The sequence below is a fragment of the Lonchura striata genome, chromosome 1 (assembly GCF_046129695.1).
Source record: "Lonchura striata isolate bLonStr1 chromosome 1, bLonStr1.mat, whole genome shotgun sequence".
NCBI lineage: Eukaryota > Metazoa > Chordata > Aves > Passeriformes > Estrildidae > Lonchura > Lonchura striata.
The window spans coordinates 113523039-113546885 of NC_134603.1; the positions used below are offsets into that span (position 1 = coordinate 113523039).

The 23847-nt window shown below is 39.0% G+C and overlaps 2 protein-coding genes across 2 annotated transcripts in view; one reads left to right on the plus strand and one right to left on the minus strand.

Annotated features, from left to right (window-relative positions):
- The first annotated feature begins 76 nt into the window (after positions 1-76).
- ACAD11 (acyl-CoA dehydrogenase family member 11) overlaps positions 77-23847 on the plus strand; it is a 28362-nt gene continuing 4591 nt past the window's right edge. Inside the window, exons 1-14 of the mRNA XM_021531239.2 lie at positions 77-279; positions 2221-2320; positions 2547-2672; positions 4010-4171; positions 4620-4784; positions 6490-6637; positions 7194-7315; positions 7734-7840; positions 7973-8096; positions 9752-9829; positions 10227-10365; positions 10484-10591; positions 11324-11422; positions 22649-22715. Coding sequence (XP_021386914.2) covers positions 143-279; positions 2221-2320; positions 2547-2672; positions 4010-4171; positions 4620-4784; positions 6490-6637; positions 7194-7315; positions 7734-7840; positions 7973-8096; positions 9752-9829; positions 10227-10365; positions 10484-10591; positions 11324-11422; positions 22649-22715 — 1682 coding nt within the window. The 5' untranslated portion in view covers positions 77-142. The remainder of the gene's footprint in view (positions 280-2220; positions 2321-2546; positions 2673-4009; positions 4172-4619; positions 4785-6489; positions 6638-7193; positions 7316-7733; positions 7841-7972; positions 8097-9751; positions 9830-10226; positions 10366-10483; positions 10592-11323; positions 11423-22648; positions 22716-23847) is intronic.
- On the minus strand, positions 14150-18043 carry ACKR4 (atypical chemokine receptor 4). Its single transcript, XM_021531242.2, has 2 exons — positions 17999-18043; positions 14150-15229 (listed from the first exon to the last, which is right to left on the minus strand). The coding sequence occupies exon 2, from the start codon at positions 15209-15211 to the stop codon at positions 14150-14152; it is 1062 nt and encodes a 353-aa protein (XP_021386917.1). The 5' UTR covers positions 15212-15229; positions 17999-18043.

Here is a 23847-nt window from a genome sequence, read left to right on the forward strand (position 1 = left end):
GCGGGGCTGAGGGGCGGTGCCCGCCTCCCGGGAAACGTCGCGTCCCGGGAGGAGCCGCCGGGCCCGGCGGCCGGGGGGCTGCGGAGCGCTTTGCGGCGGGCCCAGGCGCCTCCGGGTGACCCGGCCGGGGCGGCCTGCGAGCATGGCGGCGGAGCCGGGCACGAGCGAGGTGCGGCGGCAGCACCGCTTCGACCAGGGCAGCCTGGAGCGGTACCTGAGCGGCCGCTTGCCCGGCTGCCCGCGGCTGCCCGCGGGCGCGCTGGCCGTCAGGCAGTACAGGTAACACAGGTGGCACTGGTCAGGCAGCACAGGTGGCACTGGTGGCACTGGTCAGACAGCACAGGTGACACTGGTGGCGCTGGTCAGGCAGCACAGGTGACACTGGTGACACTGGTCAGGCAGTACAGGTGACACAGGTGGCACTGGTCAGGCAGTACAGGTGACACAGGTGACACAGGTGACACCAGTGACAGGGCACGGACACGGGTGGCAGGCCCCGCTCCCCTGCCCCGGAGCGCCCGGGGCGCCGAGCAGAGCAGCCGCCCGCCGCCTGCCAGGGAGAGTGGTCAGAGGTGGAGCTCTTTGCCGTCGGGACGGCGGGCAGCAGCCATCCATGGATTTTTTTATGTGCATTCCGACTTAGTCCAGTTGAAGACGTGTCCCAGCTCACCCCTTGAGCTCCTGGAGAAGACAAAGTTGGCGGTGGCGGCCAAAGTGACCTTTGTCACGCTCAGTCTGTGGGCGGGCTGTGTGTTGGGTGGACTGCCCGCTGTCCTCAGAGTACACCCGCGATTGTGTTTTTGCTTACGCGTAAATCGCAATTGACCTGCTCCATCTTTAATTGCACAGCAAATAGTAATGTTCATAAGCACACACGCGGCTTAGGAAATCAATGGTAAAAGCGTTAGGCTGTCACCAGGTAAGCAAATGCACGAGAACAGGGCAAGGATGTGCCGAGATTCCCATTACTGGAGCATTATGCGGTGTGCCAGGGAGATGCCACACCCGGGCTCCAAAGCCTCTCCAGTCCATAGAGCCCTGATTTCGTTTGCATTCAGCAAATCAGTGGTGTCGCTGCACGACTTCATGTCGGGAAATATTAGAAGTAACGTTATTCCAAAAATAAGCATGAATTCCTTTGTAAGCATGACCTTGACTAACTTATCTGCAGCTATTGCTAAGGAACAGGGAACAATTTTTCATTGTCTTCTGATGTAAATAGAAAACATTAATTCATTCAATCTGTCCTAATCTTCCTATGTACCTCAGCTGAGAAGATTTTAGGAGGGGCCTTAGGAGAGTAGCTAATAGTAAAGTCTGCTAAAATTTTATTAGTATTTATGCTTTTACTTCTTTGTTTTGTAATTACAGTTCAAGGCTTCAGCTGGCCTAAATTAATTTTGCTCCAAGCAGAGTATTTGTCAGTTAAACTTTTCAAACTTTTACAAACTAAGCCCTAACTGATTAGGGGAGAAAGGAAATGTAATGGGAGGAATGACGGCAAAAGTTAATTTGATTTTTATTTTCCAATAGTTGTCTAATCACTTATTGGATTAGATCAGAATACATCTTAAAAATGAACCAGAATAAGGAGAGAAAAGCATACAGATTAACACAGAGCTTTGAGGAAAATAAGCACCATTGGGTTTGATTGGAATATGGTAGACAAGCTGTTATGAAGTGTTTAACTGCTTGTCCTTCTCTTTTACACGTGATTGCAATGGCTAATTTTCTTTGTGACTTCAACATACATTCTTTAAAATTTTACAGTTCCTATAGGCTGTACCTTAAGCATAATCTTTGTGTGTGATAATCAGGCTGGCAAACAGTGGGGCTTGGTACTACAATCATCAGTAATTTAATCATAGAGCAGAATCACAAAGTGGTTTGGGCTGGAAGGGACCTTAAGAATCATTTAGTTCCAATCCCCTTGTCATGGGCAGGGTAACCTTTCTCTAGACCAGGTTGTTCAGAGCCCCATCCAGCCTGGGCTTGAACACTTTCGGAGATGGGACATCCTCAGCTTCTCTGGGCAGCCTGTTCCAGTCCAGATTTGAAAAAACCCACAACACAAAACAGCTCTGGAGAAGATGCTTTCCTCCATCCTGCCATTTTGTTCAGATCAAGTCACAATGCATTTTGCAAGTATCATTTCTGTTAGAAGTTTACAGATTTATAAGTACTTGAATTTTTGAATAATTATAATCTTTCTCTCTGCAGCTCAGGCCAGTCAAACCCAACCTTTTACCTTCAGAAGGGTGGGAAGGCTTTTGTGCTCAGGAAGAAGCCCCATGGTCCCCTTTTACCTGGAGCACACAAGGTAAGTAACATTCTTCACTAAGCTCCAAACACTTTGTTTTGCAGGTGACCAGGGTCTATACATGATAGTCCAGCACGCTGATGAATGTGTCCAGAAATGCAGTGAGTTGCTGGATTACTTCCCATGTTCACATTCTGCATATAATTAAACATTCAAGAGGATTCACTCTTGTGCTCATTTATGTTTTGGAGGTATAATTGAACCTAAGTTTCTGTGTCTTCTTCAGGTCCATAGAGAATATCGTGTGCAGAAAGCCTTATTTTCAGCTGGGTTTCCAGTGCCTGAGCCCCTTTTGTATTGCAGTGACGTTTCTATCATTGGAACAGAGTTTTATGTAATGCAGCATGTGCAGGTTGGTCCTCCTTTGTGAGAGATTCTTTCCTTCTCCCTACTGCAAACTGCTTTTAAATTGTCTAAAGCCTTTGTGTTAGAGCCTTGCTCTGCACAATTTTGTGATACGAGAGTAAATAATCTCCTGATGTTTTGAAGAAGTGCTAGCTATCAGTGATTCTCATAGATTTCAGCTTCTCTAGAGCTTATTTCACACTTTGTTGAATTTTTTTAGCACAATATTTAACCCCTTGTTCTTGTTTGAGCCCTTGGAAAGATATCTTGAAATGAGGCAATATTGCTTCTCTGAAAAACATACAGAAGTTAGAGGGAAAAAATCAGTCTGTAAAAGGAATCTTTGGATATCTTGGAGGCTTTTTAGTATTGAAGATAGGAGCTGACATACAATCACCTATTCTTGAAAACAAAGCAGAATTCCAGTTCAAACACTACTTTCAAAAAGAACACAGCATATCTCCATCTGGGGGTGCTGTAGCTAAATTAAAACACTCTTTATTAGATTTTGGTGATTTTGAGCACGAGTCTGCTGTATTGTGTCTTTTTCTTTTTTTTTTTATCCTCCGGGAGGAGGAGTTGAATTCAGGCCTTTTCTTTTTCATTGCATCCTGTTCTGTCATTAGTTTCACTGGGAAATTAGAAATGTAAGTTTGTGGGTCAGTTTCTGTAGATTAGGTGAACCAGGTTAACTTTCCTACAAAAGCTGTAAATCAAGGGTAATAGAATGTAAGTGCTGTGAAAAATTTGAAACCAATTTCATACATCAAAGATGGAGAAATTTTCTGGTTTTTATTACAACAAAGTGATTCCTTAAAAATAAACCTTGTTATATTTCTAAGTAAGAAAAAGTACGATCTGTCCATTCTATGATGGTCAGCACTACTCTGTTTTTAACAATTGTGAAAATGGACCAGCAAGCCCATCTTCTAAATGTATCCAATTGCTTTTAAGGAGAAAAACAAGTGAATTTCTTTGGACTGTTGGAGTTTTTGTACCCACAACCCACCCATTACCATTTCCCCAGGGGTCTTCATTGGTATTTTTTCTGCAATTTAGCTTTTGAACAATATAGTAACATTGTTTTTCTGGTGCTTTCAAGCTTGAGGATACCTGGATTGAGTGCTTCAATTCAGAATTTCCTCTGGAGATGAAATATATATACTATGGCCTGGGTTAACTTCATTGGCCCTGGCTGAGGAATAAAATAAATAAGGAAGGAATTTTTGATTGCAAAGGGAGTGTTGGTGCACTACATTTGGTTTTGGATGTGGAATGTATAGCTATACTTCTTTTCATCTGATGTGTATGTCCCACCAAATACCTGATTTATGGTATTTCTAGGGTCGCATTTTCCGAGACGTCTCTCTGCCTGAGGTGGGCCCAGCAGAGCGTTCTGCTCTGTATCTTGCAATGATAGAAACTCTGGCCCTGCTACACTCCTTTGATTTACAGTCATTGGGCCTCCAAGGATATGGTAGAGGACCAGGATACTGCAAAAGACAGGTACAGCTCTTAACATTCTCTTGTTTTGTCTGGTCTTTGAATGTTTATTTGATTTGCAAGCTAAATTGGTAATTATAAATGATCATATTTTATTAAGCTATAGCTATGAAGCTATTAAACCTTCACTTAGTTCAATGAATTGTGCACAATCTGAAGATATTACTACATTCAGACTGATCCTGTAATGCTGTACTTAGGGAATGATATGCATTTGCTTTTGGAATAACATTAGATTTAGGCTGTGTAAATAGGATTAAAATAGATGTAGTTTTCATTTCATCTGTTGAAATCTCAGTTCACATTTGCAAGTGCAGAGGTACTGGGTTTTACTGCATTTTCATGCAATGTGGTGATAACCAAAGCCCAGAAGCATGTGCTTCAAAGTTTTGTACTCCTGAAAAGCTTGTGAATCAACTGAAAAATCTGTTGGCGTGTTTGTATTTTTAAGGTATCAACTTGGAAAAAACAGTATGACGCAGCTGCTCATACAGATATTCCTGCCATGAACAAGCTGGCTGAGTGGTTAGCAAACAACTTGCCACCTGATGATAATGAAGAAAGCCTGATTCATGGGGACTTCAGAATAGATAACATCATTTTCCATCCAACAGAGGTACTTGAAATGTATTTGTACGTTTAGTAGATTTTGGCCTTCCATTGGTTTGTACTCCTATCATGTAATGGGACACTTATATGTGGATTATTTTAGTGCATGAAACATCTTTGAAAGAAACAGTAGAAAACTGAACTCTTCTCTGTACTCTGTGTGAGGTGTTCAGGTACCTAATACAGTCCTGGATTTCTGGAGCGAGATAGAATCAGTGGAACCACAGAATCATGGAATGGTTTGGAATGGAAGAGACATTAAAGATCATTTATTTCCAACTCCTTGGCCATGGGCAGGGACACTTTTTACTAGACCAGGTTGCCCATCCAACCTGTCTTTGAGGGATACTCTATTTATTAATTAGTTTTAGCCCCTGCTTCAAAGTTCGGGAAGAAATAATTTTATATGCATAGATCCTATTGGATTCAGTGCAGCTGAGGACTCACATCATTGAACTACATAAGCATCTGATCTGAAGCCCACTGTTGTCTGTTTTATGGCTTCAGTTAACAACAAGGGCTTTTGGAGCAGGAGCTGAATGTATGATACATGAGACTAATGGAAGCAAAGGAAAATCTGCCAAAGCTGTTTAGTTATGGAGCACATGTAGATCACAGAGACCCTGAAAGTTCCCCATTCATCTTTAGGGGAAAAAAAGAGATTTTTGTTTGTTTGTTTCTAGTTTAGGGAAATAAATTTCTGCTACCTATATCAACACAGTTGTGTTTTCACTACTTTTTTTCTGTGCTACCTGTTGAGTTGTGACCAGAAGACATGCCTGGAACTTGTGACCATGGCTGCAATGCCTGCTTCATGACAGAGCAACAGATCCCAAAGATTCCTAGAGATTTTGTGCATAGATTAGTTGAAAGACATGATTTCTAGGCTTAAATGTGCTGATTGATTCCCTGAACAGGGAATTTGACTGTCTTGGGGACTATTGCAGCTGTTCCTGATGGAACTGAAGGAATTGACCAAGTTGTACATAGGTTATTTTAAGGCATCTGTGGAAACTGTTCCTGAATGTGCAGGACTGAGTATGTAGGAAGGACTTTTCCATGTATTTCAAGTAGCCATGGATCATGAGTAGGCTGGAGGGGTCATTCAGGTTGACAGGACATCTGGATTCTAGGAATTTATCAGAATGACACTGCAGGGAGTCTCAGAACACCCTGATGAAGACACCAGGATGCTTGCAGGAGAGGCTCACTCTGAATAGTAATTGACTTTCTGTTTAAGAAATTCAGTTCCCCATGTAAGTGTTAATCTGTGGACAATGTTGTGATAAATTAGATTTTCTGATGCATGGTCTGTCTGTTAATTTCTGTGCCAAAGGACTGTGCAATAGGACTGGGAAAGAAGCACGACAACTGTCAGTACTGATGTTCTTTAGGATATTTTAATTCAATCATCTTTTATACTAGAAGAGTCTGGAAGTTTCTGACAGGAAGGACAGTACTCAAAAATGTAGATTTAAATTAGATTTTCTTTGGAAAAATGCCTGGCTTTCTGTCCCTATGTGAGTGTTAATTTTCTGCAGATCCTACATAGTGCCAAAAGGAATTCTTTTTGCTGTTGACAGCTAGTGTGTGTTTTAATTTTAAACATAAAGTAGCCAAATAAAACACTTGGATATTGAGTGGGTTGTGCATTTGTGCATAGAGAGAACATGTCTTCTAGCACTCACTTGAGGTTTTTATTTTTATTTAAGGCTCGTGTTTTGGCAGTGCTGGACTGGGAGCTTTCAACTACTGGTCATCCTTTAGCAGATTTAGCATATGCCATTCAATTCTACTTTTTGCCTACATCTATTAAGGACTTCGGTCAAGGCACTGTCTTGGGTTTCAAAGGCACCATAGGTATGAAACTAATCTTTTTTTTGAAACAAATCCTAGGTTTGATTTCTATTTGAAATGTTGTAGGAATTAAGTGGTAAATTCACAAGCATGTAGTTTTGCATTTGTAAAGAACTTTTCCTTTTTTTTTTTTTTTGTTGTAGCAAACATGCTGATTGTGAGACTTTAGATAATTCTATCAAGCTTTGTCTTAGCAACAACATGCTACTGTAAAACCTTATTTTGATCCTTTCTAAGAGATAATGGGAGAAAAAGGATATGGAAATGTAAATATATAATTTTTTTTTAAAGCCTTTTTTCCCCCAGGTCAAATTATTTGCCTGACTGGAGTGGAGACAAAGGGCAGCAGGAAATGTTATGGTGATCTGAAATTCTGGCAATTCGTACTTCCTTTGGTCACTCCATATCACAGTTACGTCATGACAAATGATAAATTGTGGTGTTTACTATGTAAAATAAATACCTCATAAAGTTCAAAAATGCTCAAATATTTGAAGAATAAGGTGGGAAGAAATTATGGAAAATGTTGAGCATTCTAAACAATTTTTTTTTTTTGTAGAAACTCCTTCCTGTGAAGAACTGGTTTCCATTTACTGCCGCTGCCGACGTATTTCCACTACTTTACCCAACTTGAACTTTTTTCTTGCTTTGTCCTGTTTTAAAATGGCAGGGATAGCCCAGGTAATACCCTCACATTTGCTGAAATGCCACATACCTTTGTGTGTTTGTGGGTAGTTCATTTAGTCATGGGTAATAATCATATATCTATGCTGTTGTCAGTTGGTTTGAGGGACAGGCTGAGCTCATTTTCCATATCACATGCAGACAGTTATCTTTTTTTTTTTATTTTTTACTTTTCCACTACTACTTTTTTGTGATTTGCCTTTCGTTTGCTTTAGTTGGGATATGGTTTTAACTCTTGTGCAGCAAGCATCTCCATTATATCAGATATGTACCAAAATCAATATTAGCATATCCCAGTGAGTTTTTTCCTTTTAAGACCATGTGCTTACTTTTATATCTGAAGAAATCACCAGTGTGTTAAAAAGACAATTTGAAGTGCATAATTATACCTTTTATGGCTTTGTTTTTGTTTTAGGGTGTATATGCCAGGTATCTTATTGGAAATGCTTCTGCAGAGAACAGTCATGAATTTGCAAAGCTTGTGGAGCCTTTGGCAGAAAGAGGATTAGAGCTCTCAAAAAGGTAAGAGTGGTCTAGACTACTGGTCAAAGGCAAGGCAAAGCTTTTCCAATATCTTCATTTATTTAAATGCCTAAGGCAGCTTATATTGAGGGAAAATCTGGTCTTGTTACTGCATTGAATGTTCTTCTGTAGGTCATCCTTCAGCAGCACACAGCACAGCATTTCTGGAGAGCTCTTCCATCAAAGTAGGAAAGGCCAAGAAATTTTGCTGAAGGTTAAGCAGTTCATGAAGCAACACATTTATCCAGCTGAGAAGGTAAAAGCTTTTCATTAACCTGTTTATAAAGGAACATTTTCTGACTAGACTATATAAAAATGTAAAAATACATATAGAAGTCATGTCTTCCTGTTTGTTTTTCTTCCAAAACAGCCTGTTTTTCATGCAGTAATGATTGTGGCATTACAAAATATTAGCAGAAATCATTATAAGACTGCATTATTTCTTTTCAGGATTAAAATGTTGTATGCATTGTTAATGAAAGAGTTATTTTTTAAACTTTTGAAGTGTAAAACCCTCTATTTTTAGAAAGTGTTGCTTTTTAAAGAAAGTTACCAAAATACTTGTTAGACTAAGAACAACCTGGAACTCTTAGATACTGAACTGAAAGACACCTATTTAAAAATAGAAACTGATGATTTTAACTATATTAAGCTGAATTTTTCTGTTTCTTGCTTTTTAGGCTGTGACAAAAATGGGATCACATAATGTATCATTCCTGAATATATCTAATACCAATGAATGTTTGAGATATACATGAAGTCCATAGTTAGTGGAAGGGAAAATTAGATGAAGTAGTTTACTTCATATCCTAGGAAGGTTAGGAATTTCCACTTAGAAAGTTGGTTCAGCCTTCAGCCTCATGGAAGTACAGATGGCTTTTGATGCAGTATTTGTTGTTTTGACTTTCTGATTTTTTTTCCATGTCAGGCAGAAATGCAGAAAACATCTTAATTTAAAAGTTTAATGATTACATCTACCTATCACAAGGAGGGGTCAAGAGTAGTAACTCTTGATATGCAAAGTTTCTTTAAAAGTATGTCTGTGACTAAGTTGGGATTGTTGTTTCATATTCTCCAAGAAAGCCTTGCAATAATTGAAGTATTTGCTTTAAAAAACAAACAAACCACAAATAGCCATGCAAGTTTTTCAGATGAGTTGTGTTGTGCTTGGATGTTATTTCTGGTTACAGGGATTGTGAATCAGGACTTGTAAATTCTACTTGGCCGCTTGTCTTTATTGTGTCATTTTCATAATGGGGCACTACTTTTATTCATTTTATAACTAGGTCTGGGCCAGGTTTGAAGTTCTGTGTCTCACTAAATCATGTTTATGAAAATACTAAGATTACTGAATGTAAAGGTTCACTTAAAACTAAGGACTGGTGTTTGGAATGACTGCTTATGTTATCTGTTAAGGAATTATTTTGATAGGAAGAGAAAATGCTTTTTTTGTTGTTTGGTTTTTTTTTTTCTCACAGTTCACAAAAGATTAGCTGGGTTATCTGAAAGATTAGCTGGGTTATCTTATTCTTAACTGTCGGTACATCAGGCTTTTATTTGTTGTTTTACTTTTGAGTTTGTGCCTCTTGTGTATACTGTTGGCAATAGGTACTTTTATCTCCCGAAAATACTGATCTCCTAGGCAAGCATCACATACTTTAAACCATCCCAAATAGTAGTTCATATACTGGAGTAATCTGATATTTAAAGTCTTGCAAAATGAATAGAACTTCAACTTGCAGTTAAACTGTCAATTATATATTTATTTTTATAATGAAGCCAACTATATAATGTAAATTTGTGTTCAATATTTTTTACTTGGTTCCTTGGGTCATAGATCTGGAAGAGATGTATTATTATTTATGTGTTACATATGTTCTTAATTTAAACAGCACCTTTTGTTTCTCTAAGGAAATAATAAAATATTATACTGAACATAGACATGCTGAGGACAAATGGAAGAAACCACCACTGCTGGAGAGGCTAAAGGTATGGGATAACAAATATTTCTAGCACTCTAGCAGTAAAAGAGCACAGACACAGAGGATAAGAGTGATTGGTGTATCCTGTTGGAGAAGTTACTTTACGTGAAAGAAACAATGTGAGGAACATGAAAGAAACAATTGTGAGGAGCAGTGAAAAGAAAGGAAGAGAGAAGTATGGAAAAAGTGAGAAAACAAATGAGAGAGAAGAAACACAAAATGAGGTCTGAGAGGGGTATATCTGAACTTTAAATCAAAGGCTGAACCTACAATTTCAGAATAGCTATTGAAAAAAGCATCATATGTATTGGACAGTAAGGTAGGCAGGAGCGTGTTGCAAAACAGAATTTAATTTTTTTTTTATTACTTATTGCTGATGTTTTTTCTGTTGATTCTTGTGATAGGAATTGGCCAAAGCAGAAGGTCTGTGGAACCTTTTCCTCCCAGATGTCAGTGGTCTCAGCCAGCTTGACTATGCCCTAATAGCTGAGGAGACAGGGAGATGCCTTATTGCTCCTGAGGTTTTCAACTGCCATGCACCAGGTTAGCAACCCTGGTTTAGTCCCAAAACTATGGCACTGGAGCATTAAAAAGTTGGGTGTCTTACACTTTACAGGCTGTGTGTCTCGAGCAGTAAGCATGACAGCTGATTTTCTTACAGACACAGGAAACATGGAGGTCCTCCACATGTATGGCACTGAAGAGCAAAAGAAAGAGTGGCTGGAGCCTCTCCTTGAAGGGAAAATTAGTTCTTGCTTCTGCATGACAGGTAAGTTTTTCTCCAGAAGAAAGTTAGAGCCAATTGGTTGAAACTTCATGTGGTGTATGCAGGGAAAAGTAGAAAACTGCAAGTTGTGTGTTACAGTGGACATTTCTGTGCTAATTCAGTATCAGTGAAAGTGCTTGAATATAAAATCATCTCTGAGGTGTGAATGCAAACTGGAGCAGCCTTGCTGCTTTTCCTGGTAGTTGCCAATTTTCATGGTTACAATAATTAGTATTTGCTTTCTATATATTTTTAGTTTAATTTTTGTACTATACAAATAAATAAGTAAATACAATTTACTTATTTACTATACAAATAAAGAAATAAAATTTTAGTTTTTAGTACCAAACAGCTTTACATTAGAGCTTAACCTTCCACAAAATTATTTTCAGTTTCTATTTTTGCTTGGGAAGAACTCAGGAGGAGAAAACAGGCTGAGGAGGTATATAACTAACTGTTACCTGTAAGTACAATGGAAGGATAAATGATTTTAAAAGAGAAGGAAAGGAAGAATGATGATTGCAAAGGGTGGTCCAAGCCAAAGAACAAATATATTTAAACTGGCTATAAATAACAGATTGTTGGAAAACAACAGCCAGCAAGGGTCTTCAAAGTGTCTTTCTACTGGTAGCAAAGCAGTGTACTTTTAATAGAGTATATCTAGAGCCCTATATTTGTGGACATTGTATTAGCTTTATATTTAATCTAGTGGTTTGTTTTTTCCTTTTAACACAGAACCCGATGTGGCTTCCAGTGATGCCACCAATATGCAATGCACCATTGAGCGAGATGGGGACAGCTACGTGATCAATGGCAAGAAGTGGTGGAGCAGTGGTAAGTGTGGAAACCTAAATAAGAATGGTTAAGGCTAGAATTTTTTCCAAGAACTATTTGTGCTCCATTTCTGAGATGAAAATTTGTCTTTTCTTGAGTAAAGGCAATAGAATGTAAAACAACAGCAGGAGCTGAATTAAGCTTTTTTTTATGAACCAAGGATTTAAAGATTCAAATCAAGTTGGGGATTTGGCCCCTTTTTATAACTTCTGAATTTTCTTCACAGAGTGAATGCTGCTCTTTTCTTAAAACATTACCTCTTTCTATCAGTGAAATTACACATTATGACTTTGTTTTCATGAAGCTGTCTTTGGCAGTTTGTGTGAGAAGTTTGAGAGTACCGTGTAGCTACAGTAAAACGTGGTTGCTTTTAAAGTAGCCTGTGATGCTGTTGGACTGACTATTAAAGGAGATTTTCTTATGTTATAATTCCCAGTAAAATCAATGGATTGTACTGTAAGTGGCAACTGTCCCTGATATTGTGGTATTGTTACTTTTTTGGCAAAACATGTGACAGCAACTTGGAATCCAAGTAAATAAACAGAGTTGTTAAACTTGAATGTTTCATTTATGTACAGGATTGTCACAGCTAGCTGCTGATACATGCTTGTGCAATACTTGGAGTCACCAGAAGATAGATCTCTCTCTCTGTTCTATTCCTGTAAAACTGGCAGCAAAAAGAAGCATGGAATCTTGTCTCCTGACCCAAGAGTGTTGCTTAACTGCTGGCTTTTTAGCCTTTGCTCTGGGTCAGTGTCTTCCAGCCATGCATTGCAGTCCCTGAAGAAATAATGAGAAAGTTTTAGGGGGGTCACACACAGAGAATAATATTCATTAAGTTAGTTATGTGAATTATAAAAAGGAGAGTAAACATAAGACAGCATGATTTATTTCTAAGAAATACAATTAGGGCAATCAGATTTGCATAAAGACAGATGCATAAAAAGCACTGCAATTCCAAGAAGTTTGAGAAGCGTGTTCATTTGGCTCTGTATTAGTCTCTTTTTCTGACTGGCTGGGGAGGTTTATTTTTTTGTTGTTGGTCTTGGTTTTGGTTGGGGTTTTTTAACTTTTGGGACAAAAGTTGGGACATTAAAACCTTGAATGTGTGGGAATTCCAGAAGCCTGGCAGACTGGTCAGAATGTCACTCTGTATTTGTGAAGACAAGTCATAAATCACACATGTAAGGAGTTAGTTACTTCATGAAAAAAGTGGGATTTCTTATTATGCTCTGCATGTGTACAGTAAATCTAGTATGACTTAAATAGGTCAGATTTATGGTGTACGTGTAGAAAATCGGTCATGCCCTAGTATTTCTTAAAACATGCTGGGCAGACATTCTGTATGCTTTTGTCTTCCAAACAGGGAGAAGAGGCTCATGTCTTGTTTATGCTACTGCTGTTTCTTGTCTTTCATTTTAGAGCTTTTTGTTCCAGTCCATAATTGTGTAATTAGGAATGGTATCTAGCAATGAGAGATTCTTGTTGGCTTTCCTAATCTGTAGATGAGACATTTTGTCAGAGCCCACAGGATGTTTGAAGACAAGGGCAGTATTCTGTAACACCACTTCTTCATTTTGAAAGTTAATCTAGCATGTCAGTATGTTTGAAATGCTTCTAGTGACTCATGGAAAACTGCTGTTTTCCTGGAATCCTTGCCAACACTGTGGCAGGGGATGGCCTTGGTACCTCTCTGTGTAAGATCTGTAAATCCATAAGCTCCATATGGAATGAAACCTCTCTCTTTTGTCAAGCAAGGCCTCTCCCATTTGCTGGTTGGTAAATGCCTATGGTAAGAGATGTCAGTACCTACTAAAACAAAACAAAAACAAAGAAAAAAGAAAAGCCAGTGCACTTTTTCTATTATTTGATTTTATTGTATTTTCATCTATTTTAGCAGATACAGTTATTGCAGTGCTTGATTAATTTTAACAATTCTAAATAAAAAATACAGGCCTTGTATCTGAAGATAACCTGAACTATTTATTACATTTATAAAAATCTAGAATAAGCCAGCCACCCTTGGAGCACTGGTCTTGTTGAAGTTTAGAGTGAGCAGAAGAGAAGAGATGAAAAGTAATTTTTTCTGTAGTTATAGAAAAGGAGTTGCTGGGGTGTTTTTGTGGAGGAAGTTGTTGTTGCTATACATTTGTAGAAACACAAGGCTTTTCCCTCCTCTTTCTCCCTCTCAATTCTCAGCCATAAGCTTGTACTAAATTTCAATCTGCAAGGATATCTATGGAATGATAGTTGAGTTGAGAAATGGAGCTGAACTGTTAGGCAAAAGTTCTAAAGTTTTACAAAATAGTTGGAGAAATACAAGACTATTAACCTCTGGTACAAAGGTTCCTGTTGTTTGGTGATGGGTTTTTTCCTCTGTTTTAATCACATGTGTACAGGTTGTTCATTACACAGTTACTTAATTGCCTAGTACTGTGACACTTTGAAATTTGGGTTTTGTTGTGGTGGGTTTTTTTGTTTGAGTTTGTTGATATTGTTTTTTAGCAAATATCTCAGGTTGTTTCTAGGGGTTTCAGTATTCAGTTCTTCTTTGATTCTGATAAACACATTCCATTTTGAAGTGCTTTGTGGTGTATTGGCAGGTTCAAGCAGGTTCAGAAATTCATCTGAAAGCTGACTTGCAGAGAAACAGCTGTAGAAGCAATACCCCCTGGAATTATTTAACAGTTTCCTTGGTTATATAAGATGATGGAAGCAATAGAGGGCCTATATAGTGAAACTGATTGTTTCTTCAGTAGGGTCTTCATAATTCATAGAAATTTCTTCAGGTCTTCCATTCTGCTGTTGTCTCCTCCAGTACCCATAATTTTTTGCGATTTTCATGATGTGCATTTTGAAAGAGGCGCCCAGGAAGGCGTAGAGGAGAGGGTTGAGGCAGGCATGGGACAAAGCAATGCTCTTGGTGACCTGGAGTGCCACATCTATGGTTTTACTGGTGTGGCAGTCTGTAACCAACATGTAGATGATGTCTATGGCTCGCCACAGCTTCACGATGTTGTAGGGTAGCTGGGTGACAATGAAAGTAGCCACTACTGCCAGCAGAACCTTGAAAGGCCTGGACTTCTTAACATTTGCAGACCTAAAGATTGCCCGAGCAGTAGCAGAATAGCAGATCAGCATTACTAGGAAAGGAAGCAGAAATTCCAGGATAATTTCCAGGATTTGAATGGTTGATTTTAAGAGTGTTTCCATGTTCATCGGAAATACAGGAAGGCATTCGTTCCTCTCATTGTGTTTCTTGACTTGATTAAATATCAGCTCTGGGATACTGAGGAAGGTGGCAGCCAGCCAGACACAGATGCAGGTGATACTGCAGTGTTTGCCAACTCTTCTGTGGCCCTGGGAGTCAGAAGTGGCCCTGTACCTATCCACGCTGATACAGGCCAGGAACAGCATGCTGGAGCTGAAATTCATGGTGTACAGAGAAGAAGTGAGCTTGCACATCATGTTTCCAAGTTCCCATCCCTGCACTGCATTTGCAGCCCAAAAAGGGAGGGTGAAGAGCAGGAGCAGATCAGCAATGGCAAGGTGCATGATGTACACGTCTGTCTTGGTCTTGGGTTTCTTGCAGTAGGCGTAAATTGCAACCACTAATGAGTTTCCAGCCACTCCAACCGTGAAAGCGAGTGCATAGAACACTGGGAGGAATAATTTCCTGAAATTTCTTACATCACCTTTTTCACAGAGAAGCTCATAGCTATTGTAATCTATAAAAGGGTTGAGATCATCCTCCTCATCTTCAATCCAGTAATCTGTTGAGTTATTCATATCTCAGACAGTGCAAAGCTACAAGACACAAAAATGTGGGGAAAAGGGAACATTAAAGAAGTAATACCAGGTTTAAAATTTCTAAAATTTCTTTTGAAACCTAAAACCCTTCTTCAGGGCTGGTTATACATCTCAAATTTAAGGAACTTAGATATTCAGAATACATTTGTGAATAATCAAAGGGAAGCTAGACAGTAACAGAAGCAGAGCAGACCATCTCAAGTTCTCACATGAATTGGGTAACTGAGGACATCAGTGTTGGCAATACCTGTAAAATGGATTAAATTGAAATACTTTCCTTACCCTTAGCATTTCAGATTGTAAAATGCTTGGAGTGCCCCTCACTGATTTCCGTATTTGAATCGAGGAGCCATCATTGCTTTAACTGCTCTGACTGTATTATGTTTGACAATATTCCATTGCACATAACTCTATCTCTACCTTTATGGGGTTGGAATTGCACCTTCCCCTCTCCAGCCTCTGCAAAGCAAAGGAATACCAGCTGAATGCTGTAAATGCTGTTACAATCAGGTGTAAGAGGAATATGAACAGATTACAGCTGAGACAAGCAGCTGCCTCCTGTCATAAATCTTGACAAATTTTGGATATGAATATAGTTCAAGGAAAGTGTTTTTGTTTGTTTCTCAAGTACACTGTATAAGCCCATTACAAAAAGCACAGCAGGGGGTTAGTTGCTGAACAGCAGCAGAACAAGCTTAATTTAGTCTCCATCCCACACAGCAAGCCGTGCCCAGGTGGAATTTCTTACAGAAGCAGATTGCTGTGGGTACACTGCATCTTCCAGCTGGAGCTTCTCAGGATGTTAAAACAGAAAGGAAATTTATCACATACAAAGTGCCCACAAGTACCCAAACAGCTCCAAACTCTGCTGGTTTTTCAAATACAATCTCATGATAGATTTACTCTGTAAACACTGAGGCTGGCTTCCCACTGCCAGTTTAAGGTTGAAGATTTAAGTATTTGTATCTTCAGATTGCATCTGAAGCAAGTTCATGTCCTGCATTATTTTTTTCTTTTCCTGCAACTGTGTTCAGTGACTAACGTGCTGAAATTCTGTCTGTTGTAAAATACAGTTCTGCAGTACTCTGTTCCCTTGTAATAAATGGGATTAAGGTTTCTTAGAAGCAGTAGCAAAAATCAGGTGAGAATGAAAAATATATCCCCATTTTGTCATCATATGCAGTGTTCAGAATTTGAGGTCAATATTGCTGAAAGCAGATCATTATCTGATATTCTACTCCAGAGCTACGATTTGGTTGTTTCAAGCCTGAAAGAAAAATGCAACTACCATTTCTGTTTCTAAGACAATTGTTTAAATGAAGGGCTGCCAAATGTCTCTTAAAGTTTTTTTAGGAAAAAGTAAGTTGATGATTGATCTCATAATAAGGAATGCAGAATAATTAAATAGAGAGAAAATAATAATTTTAATTTTTGTTCATTTCTTCCGTGATTTTTCTAGCCAAGTTTTTTTCAAAAGTGTATTAGTTTGAAATTAACTATCTGGTTTGGCTCCATCTTTAATGACTTTGTTGTATTATTCTGTTAACATTTCAAAACACTCCCCATCAAACTTTAAAAAATGATTACTCCTTTTTAAGTCTTGCAATTTGTTCTTTATATTGTTGCCTTAATGAGATGTGCAGAATGGAAAAGTACAGTCGCTCTACTTCATGCTTTGGCAAAGGGTTGTCTGTTCTATGCCTAAAAAGCTGTTTTAGCAGGATTCTCCAGCAGCAGTAATCTTTTGCAGCTTTATAGTACTTTGAGGAGAGATTTAATAATCAACAGCAAAATAATTTTTTTTTTTTTTTTTTTTTTAGTAGAAGGAAAACTGCAGCATGAAGAGTTTAATCCATTTAGCTGAGATTTGAGGAAAAATAGAAGTTAAATGAAAAGATTTCGTTGTGGTCTTAAAAGACTTAATACAGAACATTTAATCAAATTGGATCACTGGCAAATTTACTTGAAAGCAAACCAGTAAACAATTCAGGGAAAACTTTAAAAGTCTGTGTATGACAAACCAGTTTGGCTGTGACTGTGCTCCGCTGCCTGATAAGCTTTTGTCTGCCCTGAGTTTACAACAGAAACAAAATTATCTGAAATGTTTTGGCTCCCATACCTGTTCGCATTTGTTTTTCCTGGTAGGGCTGTTTCTCAGGCATACGTGCATATGCCCATTGCAAACAGCCAAGCAATCCCATGAGAGTTGGGCACTGAAGAGTGGTGGAAAAACTTTGTTTAGTCTCCATCCCACACAGTGAGCCATGCCCATGTGGGATTTCTTACAGAAGCAGATTGCTGTGGGTACGCTGCATCTTCCAGCTGGAGCTTCTCAGAATGTTATGATAGAAAGGAATTTTATCATGTACAAAGTGCCCACAAGTACACAAATAGCTCAGAAGCTGCTGGTTTTTCAAACAGTGTTTTCTAGAAGGTATGCTAATAAATATATTAAATCTGCAACTGCATGTTTTCTTGCAGAATTATTTCAGCCTTCCAGTCAGATAGAAATTCAGTGTTTCTGTGTGTTTAAACTTGATGTGGGATTGTATGAGTGATGGTGAATTAAATCAATATCCCTAGTTTGAACAGACAGTTTTTTTCCTCTGATAAATTAAGCAGTATTCTGTCCTGCTCCTGAGCAAATCTAACTTTGATTCTGGAAAGGAGACATGCCTTTGTGAAATTATACTTAACTAAGAGTAAATGTATGCAAAGAAGATATCATCGAATATGCAGAACAGTAAGGATTAAAACAAAACTAACCTTTTGTCGTCAGACGAGTAGCAGGTACTGCAACTGAGACACGCCTCAGTGAAGTGATCTAAATTGCTCTGACACATTGTATTTTGTCTTCAAACACCACACCCTCATGTGGAAGTCCGTTGCACTTTCATTTTGACTTGACAGTTTTAAAAAAATACTTTTAAAAGCTGTGCTTTCCTGGAGACTCTTCTTGTGTTGAGCATGTACACTTCCTACATTCCTTCCTGTTCCAACAGACTATGACTGCTCTTTGGAAGGTCAGGACACTCTAACTGCTTCTCTTTATTGTTTGTGGTTTTATTCCTGGAAGTCCAAATTTTTTACACATCATCAAGAGGCTTTTATCAAACAACACATTAAAAAGGAGAAAAGGCTAGAAAGGAGGTGCATCTGGGGCTGAGTTACTGCCCCAGACACCACAGGGTCTTTCCTCAGGGCAGTACTGTGCTTTTGATCTTGACTGTATAAAATTTTAAGGGATCCTTACATCCCCTCCTTATATAACTTTTTAGGGGATACAATAGAAATATGAGTTGCTTTTTGTGAGGTTGGGGAAAGAGCTTTTTTCAGTATGTGAAACTAGAAAGATGGTAAGGAAAATATGTGAAGGCAAGTGGCAGATTGTCAGCCAGAGTACAAGGAGATAGTCCTGCATCCTGGGGGAGAGTTCTCAGAGGTTTGAATGTTGCCAGTCAATCTCATAATCAAATTAGTGACCTGTTTGAATTATCCTGGATTGGGTAACAACCTAATGAGCTTCAGTAAATGCAATGTCGAAGCCCAGCAACAGAGAGACATATTAAGAAGACCAGAGGTAGATTTTGGGGGTTTTTGGCGCTCTGGTACACCTGTCATGACTGGATTAACCTTCTGTCTGTGAAAGGAAAGATTTTTAAAAATGGGCAGCTAAGAATGTAATGGGCAGATGTTTTCCACATGCTATATTTTGTTTCAGAATGACAAAGTGGGCTGGGAGAGGAATTACAGGCTAAAGGAAGAGTGCCACAATATTTGTGCATATTTTTGCAATGCTTTCATCTTGAGTCATCACAGTACTTCAGTAGTGCTCTTCACAGTGGCAGATAAGATGCTTGAGCTCCTTCCCAGCCCTCTCCTCATAGATCATGTCATGGCTTTGAGGCCTGAGCTATATCTCTTTAAAACAAATGAAACTTTCAGTTTTGGATAGGCTTTGTATCAATAGGGTCTCCAAGAAGATGGAATAATCAGACTAGAGCTGAGAATGCTCCCAGGGAATTGTGTGTTGCCTGCAAAAGTGCCCAAGAGGTTCTGTGGGCAGGCTGTAGGAAGGCCATTCATGTGAATCCTGCCTTGCTTATTGCAGTTCCTCAGCTCCTTGTAATTTCTCAGGGGTGCACGGACAACCAGTCAGAGTAAAGAAATAATATTGTCATGTGTGTATTTCAGTAGGATCAAAAATAACAAAACTTATTTAGTAAGTGAGTACAAAATAGGTACAAAAAACACTTATGGCTGTGTGAAAGTGGCATAAAGGCAAGGAAAAAAAACATTCCTAAGCAGATCAGCTTCTCTCACTGTCACCATCAGAGCCTGTGAGCTCCAGCTGGGAGTGACCAGCAGCCACATTCAGTGGCAGGACTGCAAAGCCCTTGCAGCTGCACAGCCCCAGCATTGCGTGTTTGCTTGCAGCTACAGCTTAGTCTTTGCCCTCCATGAACCAGCTGCCTGCACTGTTATCTGGAGAACGTTGAGATAAAACTTTGGAATACAATATGCTAGTGGGTAGAAATGACTGTGGGCTCTTGGTGGGATGTGCCTGTGTGTGTCCCTTTTCTCCATCAAGAGACTCCCACATTCCAACAATCATTACCACGCTGCCATCTACCCTACTAAGGGTGTTGGTCCTACAAGACCAGTTTCTTCTTGTAGAGGAGTCCAGAACATGTGTTTGTCAGTGCCAGTCTTGGAAGGTCTGTAAGCCACCACAGACCCCTGACCTTTAGCAGAGAGAAGTAACCGGCTGGGCTGAGGGGTACAGCAGCCAATGTAGCAAAAATCACAGGTATTCAGCATTCAGGCAGTAGTTTGTCTGGCCTTAGTCATCTTAGACTAGAAATTGAAGGCTGAACAGTGAAAAATAAATACATTGTAAGAATTAAAGTGCTGCTGACTTCTGAGAGCAGACTTTATGGCAGATTCCTCAAGTACAGGTGGTACTCAAAGGTGGCCACATTTAGTAGTCTCTCCACCAGAAAGAACCTGTATAAGTTGATTGTGTGAATATCAGTAAACTTAAGCATGTTATACCTCTGATAGCAAAGATTAGGCTTCTAATGGGATTGTGATCAACACTAAGCACATTTTAAAATACTATATTTGCCTCACTATGTGAGGGATTGCTATGAAGAGTTCAAAAGTATAAGAAGTTAGTTAAACTGAAGATGTTTACCAGTGTAGTGGCATTATGGTCCAAAAGTTTTGGTTTGTGCAGTCATATACATTGAAAACTTTATTGAAAGCTCATCAATATGGGAATATGATTAAAACTGACCTTCTGAATTATCTAGTGTTTCTTCAATCTTGTGTTTTCTTTCTAAAACTACTTCTGACTCCTACCAAAATAATAGGCTTCTCTGACTCTTCCTCTCCATCCTCCAGCAATATCTTTGAATTCTGTAAGTGATGTGAAAATGTCATTTACAAAAGGGATGTTTATTCCATTCAGGCTGTTTGCATTCCATCCAAAGCACTGGAGCTTTTCAGAGTCTTGCATTACACCAGAACTTTTTTCTGTCTTTTATGGGTTGAAGTGACATAAAGTTTATTTTAGTTTTTCAGGACTTTAGACTCTAAGGAGTAGAAGGGCCAGGAATCTGTGCTTAGATTGGAACAAGCACATATAAGATGGAGGTATTCATTTGCCTTCCAGAAATGTGTACAAATGATTTAGAACATCTAACCAGATGTCCAGCTCTCAGTGAATTCCTTGCTGAGTTCAACATGAAGGCTTCTTCTGAGGTTTTGTGAGTGTTTTGGGGTTTTTTTTCATACAACATGGTTAAGTTTGCTCTTTGTTTTGAAGCAGAGATTGAGGATTGTTTACAAAACAGTTTTTCAGGAGTTTCCAGAAAGTTAAAATATATTTTGTTGTAAACCTCACTTGAACATAGGTCTATTTAAGAAAATAGCAGTTGTGCAATTCTTTACCTTCCATTGAAAAGGAGAAGAGTCAAATACCCCTTGTGCAGGGGTGACATTTCCCTGTGCAAGATAGTACCTGGCAAAGAATATGTTGAGGTCATTTGGGGTTGATCAGCTGCTTGTTGCAGTTGCCCAAGTGAGCCAATTGTTTGGGATCCAGTTTGTTTTGGTGGTTTTTTTTTTCCCCCAAGTTGATTTATGCCCCTGCCCAAAGCTTTTCACTGGGATTTTTAGCTTGTTGGCATTGTATAGCTCATGGGCCACTCTGTAAGCCCCCTCTGGAGACAGTGGCTGAATACCATATTGCAAAAGAGGAAAGTAAACATCTGGCAGTCTGGCCCTCCAAACAGACAGTGTTCATCACAATTAAATACATCTCTCTCCCACTTCCCATCACAGTTGGCTGTAGGAGGAAGTGGCTCAGCTCAAAGCCAGGTGGTTGTATTGTCCAGAGTCTCCCAAGCCTTGTAAGAACAGCTGCCAGCAAAGTCATAAAGTTGTATTTGCTTCTAACATCAGATAAGCTGCTACAGATCAAGCCTTGAACTGAATCTCTACAAAGCTTGTCATCTGCACTAAAAAATTACTGATTGCTATATCCATAAGGTATTTTCCCTAGCTTTATTGTTTGTGGGAGGCTTTGAAAGGAATGACAGCATGATTTGGTACTAAGAAACATTTAAAGAAAAAGACAGGGAGGATTAAAGATCATAGAAATGTTATTTTAATCAATGGTAGAATCTTCTTCAGAACTAGTACATTAAAGTGCTGTCTTTATGCTACAAAGGCTTAATAAATATGTCCATAAGAAGAAACATCTTAAGTAATGTTATGAATGGCTTGAAGTGCTAGCAGGCTATTTTCAGGTAACAATTTTCACTCAGATCTTTCTTCAAAGTGAAATCTAAAATCATTTTTGTAAAGAGGGAGAAATTCTGCATTCCAGAGAAGCTCTGCTGAAGTAGTAGCAAAGTTATCATAGTAACCATTTGATAGCTTTCTCTGCATAATTAAAGTGTGATTGGTGTTTCATTCCCACATAGACCCTCCAGTCTTTATAAGTTGAAGAAGTTTTTTGAAAATTTTACTTTTGAAATGGCAGCATGTCACCTTGATAGATGTGCTGTTGTATCACACTTATTTGCTCAGCTGTAATGGAGACTGAAGTAATCAGATTCCATTTCAAGTACCTTCTTGTTCCCTTTTCACAGGAATAGGTGATGAACCTGGAGGGTTTGGATGTTTAGCTTTTCATGTTCCCCTTCCCACAAGTCAGATCCCTTTTACATGTTAAGTATTAATATGTATTTTCTTTCAGTGTGATATTCAGAAGATAAACACAGGGGTAGATTGCATTTTCTGCCTCACAAAAGGAAGGGAGTAGGGTTTCTTCTTATGAAACTTCATTTGATTTGACATTGAGATTTTATGCTAAAAACAGTTTTTGTGTTTGCCACTTTTTTTAAGGTGCTGGAAACCCGAATTGCAAAGTGGCAATTGTAATGGGCAAAACCAAAAACTCATCAGCATCCAGGTAGGAATTCCTAGGAGATTCAGAATTTCCAAAAACTTGTTCCCTGGAGAAGTCACTGCTTGCAAAAATTTTATAAAGTGAAATGCCATTAATTGCCTTGACCAGTTGGATGTGCTCCTAAATTAGAGGGATGTTTTAAACCTCAGCACTTCTCTGTTGTAGCCTGAGTTCCTGTTTTGCTGTCAGAATCTGTTGACTGAGTCCTCCAAACCTTTCCACTGTTACCATCTTTCATTGGCATGCTTCCCACCTCTCTCCATTGCACCAGCAATGCACCAGTATTTCTGCAGCTGTGTGATGAATTGGATCAGGATATTTTGGGGGCTTCACTTGCTTTATCTTGGTCACATGGATTTTAGTCTGCATCAGTTGTTTAGTCTGCATCAACAACCAACAACTCTGGCTTACATAAATTTTTTAAGTGTAGTGTATAAAACAATTAACACCAGGAAGAATGAAATAATAAATAATAATGCTTAAATAATAAAACCAAAAATTTCAGCGCTTCCCTGAGCAGAATGGGTACAAGTGGCACATCAGAGACCTGAAGTTACTGATTAAGTTTTCCACAAAGTTATCTGTAGATACAGAAAGTTAAATCTGAAACATGGGGAATTGGTAAGGTGAAGCTGTGTAAGCAGAGAGCATTGCACATCTTAAATCAGACCTACTCATTTTATTTCTATATGTGTAAATATAAGCTTTACCTCTTCCTCTTTGACAAAAACACGTTCAATTTGTTACTAGATTAGAATTGCAAGCTTTGCAAAAATTTATACAAGTAATGAATAAAATGCTACATGCCTGGTGCTATTAACATCACACAGCTTGTAATGCAAAAGAATTGTGACATTTATATCTAAGAGGGATTTTAGCCCAAATCCCATGGATAATCTGAAGTTTTTAGGTTTGGCTAGGTTCCACCAAGAAGCAATTGGTAACTTGCACACAGCACCCAGGAAGGTTTGCCTGGAAATTTGTACAGACAGTGGCATATGTTGAGCTCTTAGAAGCTGAAGAGAAGTTAATGGGGGGGATTATGTGACACTCCACTTGCTAGAACTGGAGACTAAATTCAGAGACCTGGGGCATCACCTCCAGTTCTGTGTGACTAAAAGCTGACCTTAAATGT

What these genes read in the sequence shown, in the direction of transcription:
- ACKR4 (XM_021531242.2), bottom strand. Translation starts at nt 15,211, where the DNA reads ATGAATAACTCAACAGATTACTGGATTGAAGATGAGGAGGATGATCTC.